Source organism: Panicum virgatum, chromosome 9N (genome assembly GCF_016808335.1).
Source record: "Panicum virgatum strain AP13 chromosome 9N, P.virgatum_v5, whole genome shotgun sequence".
Classification (NCBI taxonomy): Eukaryota; Viridiplantae; Streptophyta; class Magnoliopsida; order Poales; family Poaceae; genus Panicum; species Panicum virgatum.
The window spans coordinates 48,117,120-48,137,881 of NC_053153.1; the positions used below are offsets into that span (position 1 = coordinate 48,117,120).

At 45.1% G+C, this 20,762-nt stretch overlaps 2 protein-coding genes and 1 pseudogene across 2 annotated transcripts; 1 reads left to right on the plus strand and 2 right to left on the minus strand.

Moving 5' to 3' along the window:
• Window positions 1-1,180: 1,180 nt before the first annotated feature.
• Window positions 1,181-4,694, minus strand: LOC120692856 (2-oxoglutarate-dependent dioxygenase 11-like). The gene is made up of 4 exons (XM_039976252.1): window positions 4,298-4,694; window positions 3,966-4,213; window positions 3,506-3,836; window positions 1,181-1,617 (listed from the first exon to the last, which is right to left on the minus strand). The coding sequence occupies exons 1-4, from the start codon at window positions 4,556-4,558 to the stop codon at window positions 1,372-1,374; spliced, it is 1,086 nt and encodes a 361-aa protein (XP_039832186.1). The 5' UTR covers window positions 4,559-4,694; the 3' UTR covers window positions 1,181-1,371.
• Window positions 4,695-9,469: 4,775 nt separating this feature from the next.
• Window positions 9,470-10,006, plus strand: LOC120689067. Its single transcript, XM_039971411.1, has one exon. It carries the CDS (start codon window positions 9,470-9,472, stop codon window positions 10,004-10,006), a length of 537 nt encoding a protein of 178 aa, XP_039827345.1.
• A 1,511-nt stretch (window positions 10,007-11,517) lies between these two features.
• On the minus strand, window positions 11,518-19,465 carry LOC120689068 (annotated as a pseudogene).
• Between the last annotated feature and the right edge of the window lie 1,297 nt (window positions 19,466-20,762).

The following is a 20,762-nucleotide window of genomic DNA, read 5'->3' on the forward strand; positions in this document are numbered from 1 at the left end:
AGCTAAATACTCCATGTTGTTTACACAAACCCCCACTAAACTTCTCTTCCTTCCAAACTGACCACCCTTCTCTCCTTCATCTTACACCCCCCCCCCCCCTCTTTCTTTTTTTGGCACCAAAACGGAATGAAGTGCACCAAAACATGAGTTTAGGGTTCAATGGTGTGGATCGGGAGCGTTCGTTGCGAAAAATTTTGACGTGACTTCGTGGTACAAACTTTTGCATTAATTGCATGAGTTCGGCCCGTTTTGCACCGAGTTTGGGCCGGGTGTAAGATGAAGGAGAGAAAGGTGGTCAATCAGGAAGGTAGAGAAGTTTAGGGGGGGTTTGTGTAAACAACGGGATATTTAACTATTTGCCATCCTTATTTTGGCTCCTACTTTTTTCTACTAGTCTGATTACTACTCCGTATTATTAAGCTGTCCCGGATTTGTCTTTGCAAGTTTGCTTCCAATACTATGTCCGTATCCTTTTCTATAACCGTGTTCCGTGATGAGTATTTTTTTCTTCTTTTTATCTTGTTGCCCATCTGTAAGCTACTTACACAATCTTGTATCATAACTTACGATATTTTCATGACGTCCAATCTTGTCTTTCGGAAAATAGATAGGTGTTAGTATTTCCAAAATCCACTAGATCCATTTAACTTGATCACTGTAGCTCACCAATTTCCCAATCTGAACGTTCTCCAACATCTTGTTACACTCGATGCGACAATCCGTGGACCATATATCGATATTTTAATTAAAAATTTACACCACCGCCTTGCCGGGCCAGAGCTACAAGATCATCGCCTTGAACAAGGATGCTTTGCTCTTATCTGAACCGAACACCGCACGTCCAGTGTTTTGGGAAAACCTGACTACCTACCAAAGCATGGTCTTGTTTTCATTGTTGGTACTAATAGAAAATAATTAGAAAAATTGTATGCTCCACTTTGTAGTTCTTGATCCGGTTTCTACATTATTTCGTAGAAATCTCGACTTGTATTCGGTGTAAGATCTTACCACCCTATAAATATACCTATAAATATGGGAAACAGTTGCTCTGGTTTTTCTTCCTCTGCAATTGTCACTAACGTTTTGACCTAGATCCACACGTCAGCGAACACAAGCAAAAGTTAGGGGGGCCTCAGCAGAAGTTAGGGGAGCCTCGTTCTAGATACGAGGGGCCATGACCGATCGAGAATATCCAAATACTCATGTTTATTTTCTGGAGGAATGCAGGATAGATGCATACATACATAAAGCTTGAGAATAAACACTACTCATGCTGTATAGTCGAAGATAGAATTATTCTCCGGTACTCATATTCGTGGACAAGATATTTTTTGAACTGCCATCCCTCACGATGTACGGTAGAAGTGGTAGCTACTGCTCCAACTTCAATCTCTCTACGTGCACCCTCCCATCAAGTTTTGCTGTGAAGTACTGCTTCAAGTAATCCTGGTAATTGGTTGATCTGTAACGCACTTTATCGCCTTTCATGAACTCTGGCAGAGGACCAACCACCATATCCTGGCAAGGATGGTGGAACAGTGCAATAGAAATTCGCTCTTTGGTTGGGTGTATCACGGCCCTGTGCTCAACACTTTTGAATTTCCCATTGCTCATGATCTGCGGCGAAATGAAGGATAACATCAGCAATTCAGTGCAGGAGACAATACACTACTACAAAAACTGATTTACTGTGACTTTTTATTAGCACCTCTGAGGCGGGCATAAAAAATAACCGCCTCTGTTAATGAGCAGCATTAATCGAGACGGTCATTTCTTATTAACCGAGGCGGTTTATACCCCTATTTTCGGAGGCGGACGCCTTAAAAAGACCCGCCTCGGTTAGCCTCGGTTAATGACTGAGCCCGGTAGAAGCCCATCTGAGCCCGGTTGCTGAGACAAGTATATAAATGAATCAAAACCCTAACCTTTTCTCCCTCCACTCTCTCTCTCCCTCCGTCCCTCCACTCCCACGCGGCGCTCAGCTCCTCCCCCCTGCGCCCCCATGGCTCCCGTCCCTTCCCCTCCCTACAGCGCCGCCGCCTCCCCTTCTTCCCTCGCGGCACGGGCGCTCAGGCGGCAGCCTGCAGCGCACTCCCGAGCGTGGCGCGGAGGCTCTCGATCTCGTCCCTGGGCAGCATCCCGGTAACGAGCTGGCCGCGCCCGTCGGTGTCGGGCTGCACCAGCACGGCGCCCTCCTCGCCCACGCCGTCCATGCCGTACTCCACGTGGACCGAGCGCCGCAGTACATGAGCACATCCCCCGGGAACGCCACCACCGTGGTGGTTTTGTCGACCACGCCCTTGGCCAGCAACGCCGCTAGCTCGTGGCACGGCGGGGCCGGATCCGCCGGTGGCGTAGCTGGATCCGGCGGTGGCGCGAGGCGGCGGCACATCTGCGGCGGGGCAGCGGGCTGCGGCGGCGGCGCTGCGCGGACGGCGGTGGCGGGGGCCGATGGGCTCGGCGGGCTCTTCCTTTTTTTTAGTTTTTTCTATTCGATTAACTGAGGCGGGTAGGCAACCGCCTCAGAAAATATCCCATTTACTGTGACGTTTACTCAGAGGCGGTTAGGGTTGACCACCTCTGTTAATGGTTTTTGACCGCCTCAGAAAATGTTTATTGTAGTAGTGATAGAAATATAGGCCTAAACTAGGCTTTCTCTGGTAGCCAGGAACTTATGACATCTTACTATTACTAATTGGAGGCTCTTTTTGAAATCTCTACATGAATCCACCTAGAATCCTATATGGATATTTAAAAAATAGAGAAATCATAGAAATTTTTACAAAAATTAGAAACATCTGGCCATCAATCTGACAACTCTAAGCATAATAGTCATTGGATACGTTATCTTTCCTAATAAATTATCCACCTCTGCAATTATAAAAATAGAATAAAGTAACCTCTAAATATGTATCTAAATTACCCACCCCTACAATTGTAAAAAAAAACTAAAGTAACCTCTAATCTTCATGTAAATTACCCACTCACGCTATTATAAAAATAATGTAAATAACCCCCTAAATTTGCATATCATTATTCAGTTATATCATTATTAAAAGTTAAAGTAACCCCTAAATCTGAATCTAAATAATATAATTATAATAAAATATTAAAGTGCACCAATATAAATTCTAAATTATTATTTCTATCATTATTAATTTATTATTTATATTATTTTTATATAAAAATTTATTCACGATATGTGTCACTATGTATTCATGTATGATGAAAAAGATAATAATATCAATTCACAAATAAATAGTTGATATATCAAACACATATGGAGGTGTGGTGCAAAATGAAATCAATTGCAACTAGATAATGATAAATATGTATTTTAGGTATGTGTTAGAATATTTAATAGATAAAAGAGGACATGAGATAGATAATTATAATTATTAGCTATAAATTTTATTTTTTATATTAATTCTAATTAGCCCATAGAAAAACACGGGTTGATAATTATAAATAAAACTTCTCACGAGTCCACGTAAGCATCACCTACCTCAATGACGTCACCAACGTTGACGATGAAGGCGCCTTCGAGAGCCTTCACGGCGAACCACTTGCCGTCCTTCTTGACCTGCAGTCCCTGCACGTCGTGGTTCGTCTGCAGCAACAACGTCAGGCCACACGCGTCGGTGTGCGCCGTCAGGCCCAGCACCCGGTCAGCCTGCTGCCGGCACGGCGGGTAGTAGTTCACCCTCATGCCCTGGGTTTGCCCTTCGAACACGGCTCGCAGCGACGCCGGCTCGGCGCCGGCGCCCCTGGCCATGAACTCCAGCAGGCGATACGCTAGCTGCCTGGCCTCCGAGGAGTACACGTCTGCGGAATGCCTGATGAATTTCATCAGATTTGAAATTGAGATCAGAAAGATATAAATAAACAGTGGATGCAAAAGTTTTAAACTCGTGGAGAAAATTTGAACTCATTTTTTACGACATGGTTGGTTGGAAGAAGATCACCTGAAGGATGCAGGGCGAGTAGGCCAGAACCGCAGGTCCCTGGACTCGGTTGGATGGACCTGCAGGTAGAGCATGTCTGCCCAGTCCAGCTTCTGGTCGTCAGACACGACGAAGGCCTGGCCATAGCCTTCGAGGCTGCCGACTTGCTGTGAGCATTCCTTCTTGTCTTGGAGCGTCTGCTTGAAGAACTCGACCACGTCATTCATCAGGTTTCCAGTCACTTCCTCTGGGAGTCCATGGTTGATGAGCTGCACGTATTCGTTCCATGGTTTGGTTTTGGAAGCAAGTATATTATAAGCTGAGCTGACAAAGCAAATGGACGGTGTACCAACCTGGAAGAATCCCCAGTTCAGACAGGCAGACGCCAGCTTTGCGCACTCCGCCGACGACGACTGCGGGTCCCGCAGCTTGCAGAGGTCGATGACCGGAATCGCGCAAGAACCGTCGCCGCCGGTGACGACCTCCTCAGAGCTGGGATCCTTGCTGAGGTACCTCTCGGGCACCTGCTGCTGGTCATCGACCCCGCCGTTGCAAGCCTCCGCGAGCACCTGCACGTTAGCCACCGGGAGAGACCCAGCTGCTCTTTCCCCCATTCCGGAGCTCCGGCTGCCGCTCCTCCTCCTGCTTCGCCTGGCGCTTTTGGGTACTTGCTGAATGCTGATTAATGGCGACGTTGGGCTATAAAACGTAGTGTTTGTTGATCCGTCAAAATTGTGTGACAATTTTAAACTCTAGAAATGCAATTATTATAAGAGGGAGAGATACACGACGGACGGGAGGGGAGAGAATCTCCACCTGCTTCGCCTGGAGTTTTTGGGGACTGGCCAGATGCTGATGGCGACGTTGAGGTATAAAATGTACTCCTTTCGTACTTTTTTTATTTGTCGTTTTCGATATACGTGTCATAAATTTGACTTAATTTATAAAAAAATATATGTAACATTTATATCTTCAAATAAATTTATTAAAAAACTAGATTAAAATATTTATCTAATGATACTAATTATGTATCATAAATATTAATATTTTTTATATAAAATTAATCAAAATTATTTCTCGGGAAGCAAAAGCGACAGTTATTTAGGGACCTATTGGGGAACGTGAAAGCGGTATTCCCTCGGCAGCAGATGTGACCATGTGAACGGCCGGCTTTAGATCCGTTCCCGGACCAGCAGCCAGCGAAGAGCTGTACCCGGCCAGGGTGGCGCCTTGTTGCCCCAAGTGAAACTTGTCAACCTGTGCTAGCTCATCTTGCCGAGGAGCCAACAGAGTACCAAGTCCATCTTGCTTGGCATCGGATATTGCTGTTGTTGGCAGTAAACTGAGACAATTTCTTTTCACGCCGAAAGCCTCCAACAGCTGCGCAGATCATACGATGGCCAGATTCGATCAAGTGAGTTCTCAAGTCTCGGTCGGAGCAATGATTGTAGTTTTCAACATTTTCTAGAATGATAGAATTCATTAGTTCCTGGTGTTGCTGGGCCTTTATTATTAGTTAGTTAGTGGGCACTTTTTTTTCTTTCTTGTTTCTTTTAGTTTTAGTAGGTTGTTTTCATTGTTTCAGGAAAAACAAACTAGGTTTGTTTTGATGGGATGTGTGGAAGTGTTTTTGCCTAAGGGCTGAATAATGTTTTCCCTGTTCCTTTTACTATTCTTCAGCTGAACTTTTTTTTCTCTTAGATTACTTTTGTTACTATTTAATTTTTATAATATTTTAGTTTTTTAGATTTTACGTGGTCCATGTTTTTTTAATTGTTTCCTCTGATCTTAATTCGCAGAATTGTTCCAAAATATACCTTTTTCTTGTTGTATTCATTGCTAGGATTACTTCTTACTAAACTAATATCAGTATCGGTTCCGGAAATGGTCGACTACTAAACTACTCGCTAGCGTGTGTCGCGCGCTATGATCGGATGTGGCCTAGCGTACAATGACTCGAGATTTATACTGGTTCGGGCTTGAATGCCCTATGTCCAGTTGGGTGGTGTCGGATTGCTTATCCGACAAATCCACTAGGGGTATGCCCTGCGGTAGAGTTTAGGTGAGGGAGATCGCAAAACCAAGAACTTGATGGTAACACAAGACAACAATTTAGACAGGTTCGGACCGCAATGTGCGTAATAACCTACATCGTGTTGGGGGTGGATCTGTATTGCCTTGCGTTCGGTATGAGGAGCCGCCGAGGCCGGGGCCGTCGTGGCTGGTGTAGAGTACAATATTGTCATCTGTCCTCCTCTATAGGTATCCCCACGATCCCTTTATATAATCTAGGAGCCTTGGATTACAAGTAAGGGATAAGATGTACTCGAGTTGTTTGCAAGGAAGCTAGCCAATTAAGATCCCTAAGAATCCGGGTGTCTTGTTCCAGCCTTCATCCTGATCCGCAGAGGACCCTTCTGTCGTCTCAGCCGAGTGTCTGTCCGCCGGGTAGTCTGAGCAGGGTAGTCTCTTGGAATCAGGGACCCTACTCGGCAGTGAGATACCTGGGTCTACCTCCGTCAAGCCCCCGAGCACCGAAGGGCTGAGTTAAATCTTGATGCTGCTTGTGAAGCCTTTTTGTGCTCATGAAACACCATTTCTAGTCCTTGATCCGGAATGAGATGCGCCCCTGGGCGCACCCGTTGGGTGTATCTGTCAGACCCGGGGCAGCGGGACTGCTTATAGGCATAGAATATTCTAGAGTAAGGGATAGCTCATGGATGTACCTTTCTTCTCTTGTAACTACCCGAATAGGTGTAGAACTAGCTGCAGTACAAAGGAAACTACCCGACTGTGTTGTAGTAGGATTCCAACTGTACTCAGCTAGGACTTTCCATGTAACTCTGTCCCTCCGGATATATAAGGGCGGGCAGGGACCCCCTCAAAGGAGATCAACATCTAAGGCAATACAAACCACCACACAGGACGTAGGGTATTACGCAACTCGCGGCCCGAACCTGTCTAAATCTTTGTGTTCCTTGCACCATCGAGTTCTAGAGCAGCCGATCCCTACCTACAAACCATACTGCTAAGGGTATCCCTGAGCAGGTTTGGCGGTAAACACCGATAGCTAGCGCGGCAGGTAGGGGTCTCGGCTCGTGGGTCTGCGTCGCTAACGGTTCGGGCGGCTTTATCAGCCACCTAATTCATCCACACACGCTGAAGGCAGCCACGTCGGAAAGCTCCAACAAGCTCACCGGATCTGACGATCACGGTGTCATGCTGCTTCCCGACCTCACCAAGGAGATCGAGAGGAAACTCAAGGACAACTCGGGTTCTACTCGGACTTAGATTGATCTCAAACTGAATTCTACTCGGATTGAGACTCCTCTTGCTCAACCCGTCCATGGGCTGCGCAATGCATCATCTACTTATAAACAGATGATCAGATCCATCTATGAAAATAGCTTGGATCATCTCCTCTACGTCGAGAACCACTCAGTTACCGCTAGCCGGGAGGCACCCGTTTTCGATGTATATCCAGATCTAGTCGAGTTATCTCAAGACGGCCTGGATTTCATCACCAATGTGCTGGCCAAAATCCAACTCAAGTCCTGCCAAAGTCATACTCTCACAGAACTACTCGATAACCTTCGAGAAGTTGCCAGCATCGATGATCTCCCGTTTCAACACGGCACTCCCCTTGCAACCGAGAGGGAAACAGGTTCCGGGGAAATTGTCCTAGCTGATTATGAATCAGATCTAGAAAGCTTCTCCCCCGAACGTCTGGTTTCTGTGATCAACCAACAAGCCGGAGATGCTCCTAGTTAGCACAATCCTAACGAAGCTTTGGATCAGATTTTAGAAGACAATCTGACCCAAGATGCTCCACAAGATGAGGATGAAGCTACTCGCACAGCTTGCAGGGCAAGAAATCAACATAAAGGAGAACGCAGGGCTCGAGCTGCTGAGCGCGCTCGCCTTCCCCCGCGTAACCTTAACAACGAATTCAAACAACGTTGCGGATCCAATCTTCACCACCCCAATCGCCGCGATGACGGAAGCAACCCTGCGGCTCATGCAGATGCCTCAAAATCCGGAGATGGAACGTGTCATACACCTTGCCAAAAATGCTATTGAACAACTCGGGAGACAAAACCCGTTGTCTTCGCTTCATGGCACCCGGTCGAGGGCCACTACAACAGTTATTCCTCAAGCAAGCCGTACTCCCGGAGGCCATCACCAACAACAACAGCTGGAGCAACAAAATCAAAGATACCACCGGCAAACCAAGCTCCTGGACCTCAACCAAGTCGCAACAACAACTGTGGGCACAATAGGAAGTAGCCGATTCCATAGTGGACGCACGGGACATCATCAACGCAAGAAGCAAATCGCAGCTTGCAGACAATTCCGATCGCTTCCAAGCTCTCCGCAGAGTCTTCGACAACGTTGAGTACCCGAAGGATTTCAAGCCAACGAACATCCAGAAGTACGACGGTAAGCAAGACCCTGCTCAATGGTTACGTTTATACTCGACCGCTATTAGTGTTGTAGGAGGAGACACCAACACCAAGGTCCTCTACTTCTCGATGGCCCTGGAGCCCGCACCCCTCACATGGCTCGAGAGCTTGGCGCGCGAGTCCATACACTCATGGGATGATCTGAAGAAGGCCTTCATCGACAACTTCTAAGGGTCTCTACATCGAGTAGCTACTCAACACGCCTTGTCAATGTGCAAGCAGGAGCAAGGTGAATCGATCAGATCCTACGTCAAGTGCTTCTTCGACACAAGAGCCACCATCCCCAACGTCGCCGCCGCCGATGCCATCAAATACTTCCAGAGCGGCATTACTGTCCAGTCTCTATATCGTGATTTCGGGCGTAACCGCCCCAAAACGGTAGTAGAGCTACACGACATGATGCAGCGTTGGGCAGACGAAGATGAGCAAGAGCAAAGCCGCTTCCCACGCCGTAACAACGACAACAATGGAAAGCGTCATAACGACTGTGGAGGGCCAAGCAACTAGCGGGATCCGGCGCGCAAGCGCAAGCCTGACGATACTGTCGGTACTATGGATCGTACCCTACGTGGTAAGAAGAATGAAAAGTCGTAGGATCAATTCAACAAGATCCTTCACAACAAGAGGTGCCCAATACACCCCAAGAGCAACCACTCGATGTGGGATTGCACAATCCTACGCAAATCCTTCTAGTCAGCACCGCCAGATGCTCCTAAGAAAAAGTAGAACAAGGATGATGAGGACGACAAGAAAGACTCTGACGGGTTCCAACAGCCTCAAAACATCGTCAACGTCATATTTGGAGCAGATCCCAGCTTCTTCAAGTGAGCCTAGAAGCTTCTACTTAGAGAAATCCTTTCAGTTGAGCCAGCAATTCAGAGGCCACTAAAATACAGCGAGGTCCTCATCACCTTCTCCAGGGAGGACCAATGGACCAGCTTCTCTGAACCTGGAAAGTTCCCGCTAGTACTCGATCCAGTTGTCCAAGGGTCCAAGCTCACTCGAGTACTCATTGACGATGGAAGCGGGCTCAACTTGATCTTTGCGAGTACATTGGCCAAGATGGGTCTCAACTACATGAGCCTACTGACTCCAAGCAAGGCCCCGTTCTACGGCATCGTTCCCGGAAATTCTTCTACACCGATCGGCTCGGTCACCCTTCCGTTCACATTCGGTACAGAACAAAACTTCCGGACGGAGTACATCAAGTTCGAAGTAGCTGACTTCGAATCTTCCTACCACGCTATACTAGGAAGACCTGCACTGGCTAAGTTTATGGCAGTGCCACACTATGTGTACCTACTCCTCAAGATGCCAGGCAACACAGGAGTACTTTCCCTTCGAGGAGACCTCCTCAAGTCCTTTGAGTACGACAAAGAAGCAATAGATCATGCTGCCACAATTCGAGTTCCTAGTTCTGTCAGCGAAATACTTGCTGCCGCTAAGGAACTCTCACTCAACAAGGACTCAATGCCATCCAAGAAGCCAAGCCAGTCGTCGGTTAAGCCAACCGGTGACGTGGGCACCAAAACTATTCAGCTACAAGAGGGAGACGACTCCAAAACTGCCATCATCGGTGCTGGTTTAGCTCACAAATAGAAACTCGAGCTCATCAACTTCCTTAGGGCTAACCGAGACGTATTCGCGTGAAAACCAGCGGATATGCCAGGGGTGCCCATGGAGTTGATCGAGCATGCCCTGAAAGTCGACCCCAAAGCCACACCAAAGAAGCAACGACTACGGCGTTTCTCCCCGGACAAGCGAGAAGCAATCAAGAAGGAGCTGACGAAACTACTCGCAGCAGGGTTCGTAAAAGAGGTCTACCATCCCGAATGGTTGGCCAACCCTGTTCTCGTCCAGAAGAACAACAATAACGAGTGGAGGATGTGCGTCGACTACACCGACTTAAACAAGCATTGCCCAAAAGATCCTTTCGGGCTACCCCGCATCGATCAAGTAATCGACTCCATGGCGGGATGCGTTCTGTTATCCTTCCTCGACTGCTATTCAGGCTATCATTAGATCGCCTTGAAATAAGAAGAGCAAATCAAGACGGCATTCATCACCCTTACGGGGCATACGCCTACAAGACCATGTCCTTTGGGTTGAAGAACGCTGGCGCCACTTACCAGCGTGCGATACAGCTGTGTTTCGCCAATCAGCTACACCGCAATGTTGAAGCCTATGTTGATGATGTCGTGGTCAAGACCAAGACCCATGATCAATTCATTACTGACCTGGAAGAAACCTTCAACAGCCTCCGAAAATTCCGTCGGAAACTCAACCCAATCAAGTGTGTCATTGGCGTACCTTCTGGAAAACTACTCGGATTCATCGTCAGCAACCGAGGAATCGAGGCTAATCTAGAGAAAATCAATGCTATGCAACGGCGAGCTTGGTGCAGACCCCGGCGGTGGCGTGCTCGGCACAGGAGGCGGGCGGCGGCAAGCTCGGCACAGACCCTTGCAGCAGCGAGCTCGGGGCGGAGGCGGGCCGCGGCGCTGGAGGCGGGCGGGCCGGCAACTTTGGCGCGGACCCCAGTGGCGGCTCGCTCGGCATGGAAGCGATCGGCGGTGAGCACAGAAGCATATGAGAGGCGCATGAGGATGGATGGGACACTGACAGCCAGGTCCACAGAACGGACGGTATATGAAGAGTGGGATTTAGCTAGGTTGTTGGTTCTTCACTTCTTTGGCTAGTTTTTTATATGTTTATCTAGTGTTTTACCTAGTCATTTTACTAGAAAGTTTATCTAATTTCTTGGAGTAGAAAAGGCCACTGGCCGGAGTGCTCCCACCCAGGGTTCGAATACTAGGTGCCGGACCTTTTTGCTTTAGGGGTTTCCCTTGGAGTTTTTCTAATAAAAAAATTCTTGGAATAGCTCTAAGATGGAAGAAATTGAGGAGGGAGAGAAGGAGCTAATAAGACAGAATAATGAATTTTCGCATTAATCTTATGCTGGCTAGTATATGAGCGCTACACCAGCATAAGGATGAATTTGACGAAAAATAAATGTTGGATTGGCCAACTTAAAGTTGAAATTAACTCTCGAGTAAAGCGGAAAGACCAAAACACCTATTTTGCCTTTATAAGCAAAACAACACATCTGCTTCGTTCCCTTGTTTGGTTCGGTCCTTGGCTCCTTGCTTACATTAACTAGTATGTATATAGGTACGGCATTCTACATACAGTAGCTTGAGACTAGCAAAATGTGATCCATGAAATGCAACATAGTAATATACTGGGGCAAAAGAAAAAAAAAAGAAAAAAAAGGCGCTACTGGACAGCTCAGTAGCAGGTTATTCGATTATTGATGTAGCAGTAGCAGTAAGCAAATCAGGAGGGGGTGGTGGTGGTTGGTGGGTCCTTGCCGAATCCCATGAGGGCGTGGGTGAGCAGCATGGCTCCCCGCCAGCGGCAACCCCACCGTCCTCCGGTTCTTCAGAGACTTCTTGTTCCACCTGCAAAAAAAAAAAATCCACAATCAAGGAACAACGCATCAGTTTGATCAACAGACTATTATCCGGTCGATCCATGCTAGCAGCACAGAGCCGGAGACCAAGCGTACCAGTCCTCGTGCCTGACCACCTTGCCGTCCTCGACCTGGATCCTGATGAGCGACGTCAGGTCCACCGGTTTGCCGAACACCTTGTAGTGCTGCTTGTTGTCGATCAGAATCTGAAACACGCAGATGCGTACCCTGTTAGTAGCACGCAGATGCTCCATGATTGTTCGGTCTCCCGCTGCGTGTATTATTACCAACCTCGACTTTGATCTACAGGAGACCCCACCCCACAACTCGCTCACACAGGAGTAAAACGGCGAACTCCAGTGTGAAGACATTTTCACACTGGAGTATACAAAGCTTCTTCATAGGGCCAAGAAAAGAAAATTTTTCCCACCATCACTCGGTGTTTTGATCTACAGTTGTAATCTTTCTCAGTTGCAACAAAGGCGGAGCTGCTATACTCGAGCACCGAGCGCCGCCCCCCACGTGCCGCCAGCCGAGCTCTCGCCTAGCATATGAACATGGGCGTGTACTTGCTTTTGATCACAAAGCATGAAGAGATTCCTGCTAGGGTTACACAATTTCACTATTAGAAAACTGCATATTCGTCCGTGGACGTTAGTACCGGTCACGGTTTCGGCCAGTACTAACATGCCAATTTAGTACCGGGTCTAACCTACAGTGCCCCTGGGAGCCGTTTAGTACCGGCTGGAGGCACCAGCCGTCACTAAAGTGCACTACCGACACCGGCCCCCAACGGCTAGCGACCATTTAGTACCGGCTGGAGCCACCAGCCAGTACTAAATGGCCCCCAGGGAATTTAATACTGGCTGGTGGCTCCAGTCGTTACAGACTAGTGCGCTTTAGTACCGGCTAGAGCCACTAACCGATACTAATGCGCCCACTATAAATTGACGCCTTCTTCCTCCCCGAGCCCGAGCCAGCCATTTCTCTCGAGAGCTAGCTCGAGCTTGGTTCTTCTCCCATATTAGAGTGGTGCGGCCATTTGATCCATTTTTTGTGTGATTTGCACTCATCCAAGTGCGCCAAAGGTTTGCAACTTCATCCTCTCTTCATTGATAGTCTTTATGCTTCGTTTTATGCTCCATAGTTAGAGAAATTTGTGACTTTTGGAAGTAGTGAGGATGAGCATGTTTTCTTTGAATTATGCAATGATTAGAGATATATTGATCCGATGACTTGAATGAAGGAGTATGTTTATTGGCTAGGTTGAATGTGGATAATTCATAGACATATTTTTCAATCATTTTCTATATATTAGAAATGACCGTAGTATATTTTTTATTTTTAGATTCAGATGAGCACGTGGATAGTAGAAATTTTTAGAATGAGTGTAAACACTTCATGTGATTGTAGTAGATATGACCATAATGTGGATAATTAATTTTTTATAATGAATTATTGAAAGAAGTATAATAGAATTTTTTTATTATGAAAGGATTATTTTGACACTCTAGTGATGTATTTATTTAAGCTCACATTGAAACCATCTAGAAGCTTAAAAACTTTTTATTTCTAAATAAGTATACGTCGTTAATCTCCATTCAACACGGTGATGGCACTATATTTCGGGAATACACGATGCGCTATAAGGACGTTGCCAATAGATTGGTCGCAACACCAGCATTTGCGATTAATCCGAACATAGCATTTGGCACAGTCAGCGTGGCCGTTGTTGCACTGAGAGCATATCAATGAGCATGCTGCTTATGCAAAGTGCTGTGTTCCTATTAACTGAAAATGTTGGTGTTGCGACTAGACTATTGGTGACATCCTTGTACCGCACCGTGTCCTCCAAAAGGCAGTGCCATCACCGCAAGGTCGTGGTTACCGACATTTACATTTTCCGAAATAAAGTTTTTTTTTCTACTAGATGTTTCTGGATATTGAAAAGAGTGGTCGCCTGAAACTGAAGGGTGTCAAAATAATTAGGAGATATAGAGATTTATTTCAATTAATTAGATATTTATTTCAATTAATTTATTCAGGTTTTTTTGATTGAGAATTAATGTGATTTTGCATTGTAGTTCACATACACTTACCAGCAAGTGTGAAATGTAAACGAATTAGTGTTGCTATTGGGGCATTAGTCACATTGTGCCTCCTCTGTCACAGCTCTTTCTAGACCCTTCATTATGTAGATAGGGTGAGGTCAGGACCGACGAAGAATAAGGGCTTAGACAGAGCTGTGACATAGCACGGCATACAATGATGACTAATGCCTCAATAGGAACTCTAATTTGATTACATTTCAGACTTCATGGTAAGTACCTGTGCAACTCGAATATGAGGATATAATGATGTACATATTTTAATTGTAATTGTGAGAGTAATTCTTCATCTTTTTTATATATTTTCATTGTTATTTGTAAGAGAAATTGATCTGATCATTGTAATTGTAATAGTAATTAATATTTGCATTGTAATAGTAAGAGTTTTTTCAATCAATTTGCAAATTAATGTGATTTATTTTAATTAATTTATTCAGTTTTTATTGTAATTGTAAGAATTTATAATGTTGTGAAAAATAATAGTGTTTTCCGGTAAAATATGGCTTCAGCAGCTGGAGGGAGTGGCACCGGTGGGGTGATCGTTGTCCTTCTGGAGAGAAGGGCACAACTCAAGTAGGTCATCGGTGCAAGAAACCTAGCGTTTTTCATAGGGTAGCGCTCCGTTATTTGGAAAAAGAATATAGAGAAAGTGTGGCAAGGGGCGAGGAATCTCCGTTTGATCTTGAGGATTTGTTGCGGCATTATAGTTCATCACCACCAAACCCGGAGGTTCCAGCCCCGCCATCTTCTTCTAGGCCAGCTAGAAATCCGTCAGAGCATTCTGTGTTCCCACGCAAGGACGGTTTAAAACCTTTGTGTTGTTGTGCGAATTTTTAAGTTGCATGTTTGTTTTTGGGATGTTTGTGTTAGTTTTCGAATGCAATCGATGTATGTGTTGTTGAATAAATTGTGTTGGATGTAATAAAAATATTTGTTATTACAAAATTGTCAAGTTCTTTTCCACTGAATGAAATTGCTTATCCAACGAGAATATATTATTTGTAGATGGATCGACAATGGATGTACGGCCAGCGGTGCACAATGGCGTGGATTAACAGTCTTAAAACTTTCCTCGATGCTGCTGAGACCCACAAGTTGTCGAAAGGTTTCATGTTGTGTCCATGCCGCATTTGCAGAAATCAAAAGGAGTTCTCAAAAAGACATACTCTACATGTCCACCTTTTTGAGAAGGGTTCCATGGATAACTATACTCTTTACACCAAGCAAGGTGAACCTGGAGTTCCGATGGAAGACAATGAAGAAGATAATAATGATGATAACATCCCAGACTGGGCTCACTTGTATGAAGCAGGTGTCTTTGAAGATGAACCAATGCATGAGGCAGAAGCAAAGGCTGCAGAAGAACAACAACCACCTGACGAACTAGGTCAGGTTTTAGTCGATTCACACAAAGACGCGGAAACTTTGAAGGAGTCAAAGAAGTTTGAAAAGATGTTGGAGGAACACAAGAAAATGGTGTATCCAGATTGCAAGCAGGGGTTAAAAAAATTGGGCACCACACTGGAAATGCTGCAGTGGAAGGCAGCCAATGGTGTTTCAGATAAGAGATTTGAGGAGCTACTAGGACTTATAAAGAAGATGCTTCCAGAGGGGAACGAACTGCCCCCGACAACTTACGAAGCCAAAAAGGTTGTTTGCCCTCTTGGGTTGGACGTACAGAAGATTCACGCATGTCCTAATGATTGTATCCTTTATCATGGTGAATACGAGGAACTGAATGCATGTCCTGTCTGTGACGCAAAGCAGTATAAGATCAGGCATAATGATCCTGGTGATGTCGACGTTAAGCCCGCAAGGAAAAAAGTTACCGGCTAAGGTGACGTGGTATTTCCTGATAATACCACGCTTGAAGCGCTTGTTCAGAAACAAAACAAACGCTAAGTTGATGCGGTGGCACAAAGAAGAGCGTAAGCAAGATCAGCTGATGAGACACCCTACAGATGGGTCTCAGTGGAGAAATGTGGATAGACAATTCCCAGATTTTGACAGCGACCCAAGGAACATAAGGTTTGGTTTAAGTACAGATGGAATGAATCCATTCGGTGAGTGGGGGAGCAATAACAGTACATGGCCTGTGACCCTTTGTATGTTTAACCTTCCTTCTTGGATATGCATGAGGAGGAAGTATATATTGATGCCAGCACTTATCCAAGCCCAAACAACCTAGCAACGATACTGGTGTGCACCTTGACCATTGGTTGATGAGCTTTTATTGTTATGGAAGCCAGAAGGTGTACGTGTGTGGGGCGAGTACAAACAAGAGAATTTCGACCTCCGAGCATTGCTTTTCGTAACCATCAACGATTGGCCTGCACTTAGCAACCTGTTCGGGCAGTCGAACAAGGGATATCAGGCCTGCACCCATTGCTTAGATGAAACCGACAGCTTGTATCTGAAAAATTCTCGGAAGGTTGTCTATATGGGCCATCGTCGATTTCTGTCCCTCAAACACCCCTTGAGAAGAAAAGGGAAACATTTCAAAGGGGAACCGGAAACTCGTGCTAAGCCTATGTTCCGTGACGGAAAGCGTGTTTTCTCGATGATAAAGGATGTTCATGTAGTGTTCGGAAAGGGTCGCGGCAGCCAACCAGTTCCGAATGATGAAAACGGCCATGCACCGATGTGGAAGAAGAAGTCTATATTGTGGGAGTTTTCTTATTGGGAAGCCTTGGAGGTCCGCAACGCAATTGACGTCATGCACCTGACAAAGAATCTTTGCTTGAATGTACTAGATTTCTTTGGTATTTATGGTCAGGGAAATGATACACTCGAAGCAAGATGCTACCTGAAAGAAATGAAACAACGAGAAGATCTTCAACCTGAGAAGAGAGAGAAGGGACAACACTACTTACGCCCTGCTAGCTACACTCTCAGTAAAGAGGATAAGCAAAGCATGTTTGATTGCTTGAACAGTATAAAGGTACCGTCCGGGTACTTGTCAAATATACAAGGAAGATTAAACATGAAGAAAAAAAAGTTCACAAATTTAAAGTCTCATGACTGTCACGTCCTGATGACACAATTGCTTCCAGTTGTGTTGAGGGGTATTCTATCGGAGAATTTTAGATTGGCAATCGTGAAGTTATGTGCTTTCCTCAAAGAAATTTCATAGAAGGCAATCGATCCGGAGAAGCTCATACAACTACAGAATGACGTTGTGCAATGCCTTGTCAGCTTTGAGATGGTGTTTCCACCTTCGTTCTTTAATATTATGACACATCTCTTGGTTCATATTGTCAAAGAGATAAATATTCCGGAACCTGTATTCCTACACAACATATTCCCTTTTGAGAGATACATGTCAGTTCTTAAGAAGTATGTTCGCAATAGTTCTCGACCAGAAGGATGTATCGCCAAGGGCTATGGGACATATGAGGTCATTGAGTTTTGTGTTGACTTTATTGATGATCTTGATCCAATAGGGGTCCCCATGTCATGCCATGAGCTGAGACTAAAGGGAAAGGGCATACTAGGGAAGAAATCTAATATGCACATCCCAAAGAGTGAAATCCGCAAAGCAAACTTCACAGTTCTACAAAATTCATCCCTCGTGGCTTCATATATGGATGAGCACATGAATATTGTAAGGTCTGAAAACCCAGGGAAGCATGAGGCCTAGATTACAAGGCATCACATAGATAACTTTATTGTTTGGCTTAGAGCAAAATTGATGGGTGACGGCACAATTGCAGAGCAACTTCAATGGCTGGCAAGGGGCCCATCAATGACAATTATGCAGTACCAAGGGTACGAGATTAATGGGTATATATTTTACACAAGAGCCCAAGACGAAAAGTGCACCAACCAAAATAGTGGTGTGCGTATGGACGCAATAGGCAATGATGGAAATAAGGACAGCTACTTCGAAGTCAAAGAGGAGATATGGGAACTAGAATATGGGCCTTTGATGATTCTTTTGTTTCAGTGCCAATGGTTGAACCAAGCTGGAGGCGGCATAACGATAGACCGGTATGGGATGACAATTGTGGACTTCAAAAAGATTGGATATAAAGACGAACCATTCGTCCTAGCCAAGGATGTCGCACAGGTGTTCTACGTGAAGGACATGTCAAGCAAGCCTAGGAAAAATTTAGTCAAGTCCGACGACGAGCCAAAACGCCACATAGTTCTGCCAGAGAAACGAAAAATCATTGGAGTTGAGGATATTTCGGACAAGTCAGAAGACTTTGATCAGTTTGATGACCGTCCTCCGTTCTCGGTTGATGTTGACCCAAGCAACTTATTAGCCAAAGAGAACGCTCCTTATTTACGCCGCGACCACGACCAAGGGACGTTCGTCAAAAAGAAAATTGTAAATGTTCCATTAAATAATGTTGAGTCATAGTATTGTGTATCCATTATGTTTTACTTTATTGTTCATTTGATGAAGTGATTTTTGTAATATTTTTTTTTATTTTGTGATCATAAATAATATAAATTAGTATTGTTTACCTATGTATTAATTACTCGTTCTGTGTTTGCATCTTCAACATGATCCCCTTCAATGTCTACTCCACTATTACCATTTTTCTTGATCTAAATAACATATATTAGCATTTCCATGATTTTTTTAAATATGTTACATACCAAAAACAATTAAAAGGAAAATAAAACAATTTTTTCGCATATACCTATATTCTATAATTTTTCATTATGCAAAGTGCCCTACAGAATTTTTGCATGTTCAAAATATTATATCCTTCTATTTTTTAAAGCCTTTGTCAATTTATTACATGACAGAAATGCATAATCCATAAATAAAATAACTGCTGAAAATTAATAATTTTGGTGTTTTAGTACCGGGCAGGGCCTTGGCCCGGTACTAACCTGTCTCCACGAAAAATTCCCGCCAGTGGGAGCGGTTTAGTACCGGGCAGAGCCTTGGCCTGGTACTAATGTGACCAATTTAGTACCGGGCCTTGATTGCGCCCGGTACTAAATGCCCCAGGACACAGTTTAGTACCGGGCGTAGGCACAGCCCAGTACTAAACTGCCCTCCGTATATAACCCCAGACTTAGATCGATTTCTCGTCCCCCTCGCGATCTCCCTCTGCGTCTCGTCGTCGTCGCCGGGCGCCGTCGTCCCGCCCGTCACCGCCGTCCCGCGACACCGCCGCCGTCCAAGACGGCCGCCGTGCCATCCCACCCGCGCGCTCCTCGACCGATGACGCGCGCTGTGGTCGTCTCGGTCGTCCTCGTCAACCGCCACGCCGTCCTGCGCGGCCCTCGACCACCAACCCGCCGTTGCCACCCCTCAACGACCTCAGCGTCGGCCCTCAATGATCCCCGCGCCGTCCCTCGACACCGACCGCGCCGGACCTCAACGCCGACATCCGCCGCCGACATCCACCGCCGGACGTCGATGCCGACCGCGCCGGCCCCCTGGACGCCGACCGTGCGCGCCGCCCGACCTCGACCGCCGCCGTGCTGGCCTGTTGCCTCCCCGAGGTCGACCATTTCCGCCCAGCCCCCCTCGAGCGACGCCGCAGGAACCCCGCCACTGCAGGACCCGCGCGCCGAGCACCGCCGGCCAAGAAGCTCGGGCTCACGTAAGCCCTGGCTGACGTCAGCACTGCTTAGTGCTGACGTCAGTGGTTTTTTTAATTATATTGAAATAGGTAGAAATTATAGAAAATCATAGGAAATTGTAGGCAATTATTTGTAAATCATAGAAAATTGGTGAAAATTGTTGGAGGATCATGGAAAATCGTAGAAAATAGTTGGAAAATCGTAGAATCATGTAGTTATTGTTGAAAATTGTAGAAATTTATTTGTAAATCATAGAAAATTGTTGAAAATTATTGGAGGATCATGGAAAATCATAGAAAATAGTTAGAAAATCATAGAATCATGTAATTATTGTTGAAAATTGTAGGAATTTATTTGTAAATCATAGAAAATTGGTGAAAATTGTTGGAGGATCATGGAAAATTATTGGGAAATAGTTGGGAAATCGTAGAATCATTTCCTTATTTTTTGAAAATTATTGGAAAATCATAGAATCATTTCCTTATTGTTGAAAATTATTGGAAAATTGTTGGAGAATCATGGAAAATCGTAGAATCATGTACTTATTGTTTAAAATTGTTGGATATATTATGATGTACTTATATCTGAGTTTAATAATTTTCATATTGTTGCATTATGATGTATTTAACTTATATTTGAGTTTACATAATTTTCATATATTATGTAAATTTTGTTATTGTTGGATTGTGTGTCAATTCATGATGTATTCAGCTTGTAAATTTAAATTGTAAATTTATCATACTTTGTTGCTTTAATTTCATGTAATTCCATACAAGAACTCCGCATCATATATAATTCCATACAAGAACTCCGCGTCATATATAATTTCATGTATCACACGTATCTCCGCATCATATGTTTGCATCGGGATCGAGATGGATCCCTTTCAATGTGATTTCGAAGACGAGTACGCCCTCCATGAAATGATCCAAGAAGGCACCCAGGCCATAGGGTGTTTCCAAGAGGATCAAAATGAGGATGATGGTAGCCAATATCTCAATGATACCGGTGATGGCGATGCCGAAACTATGGAAGAAATGCATGTGGAAGATGACATCCCCGAGGTATATGGAATTCAATCACAGGATATGAGATACTTATGTATGTCAAACGTGTAGTAATATATATATATATATATATAATTTCAGGCTTCGGATCGAAGAGCTCCAAACGCAAACGAGGCTCGAAGAAAAAGATGGAGGGGCGTACCACGATCACCTCATTG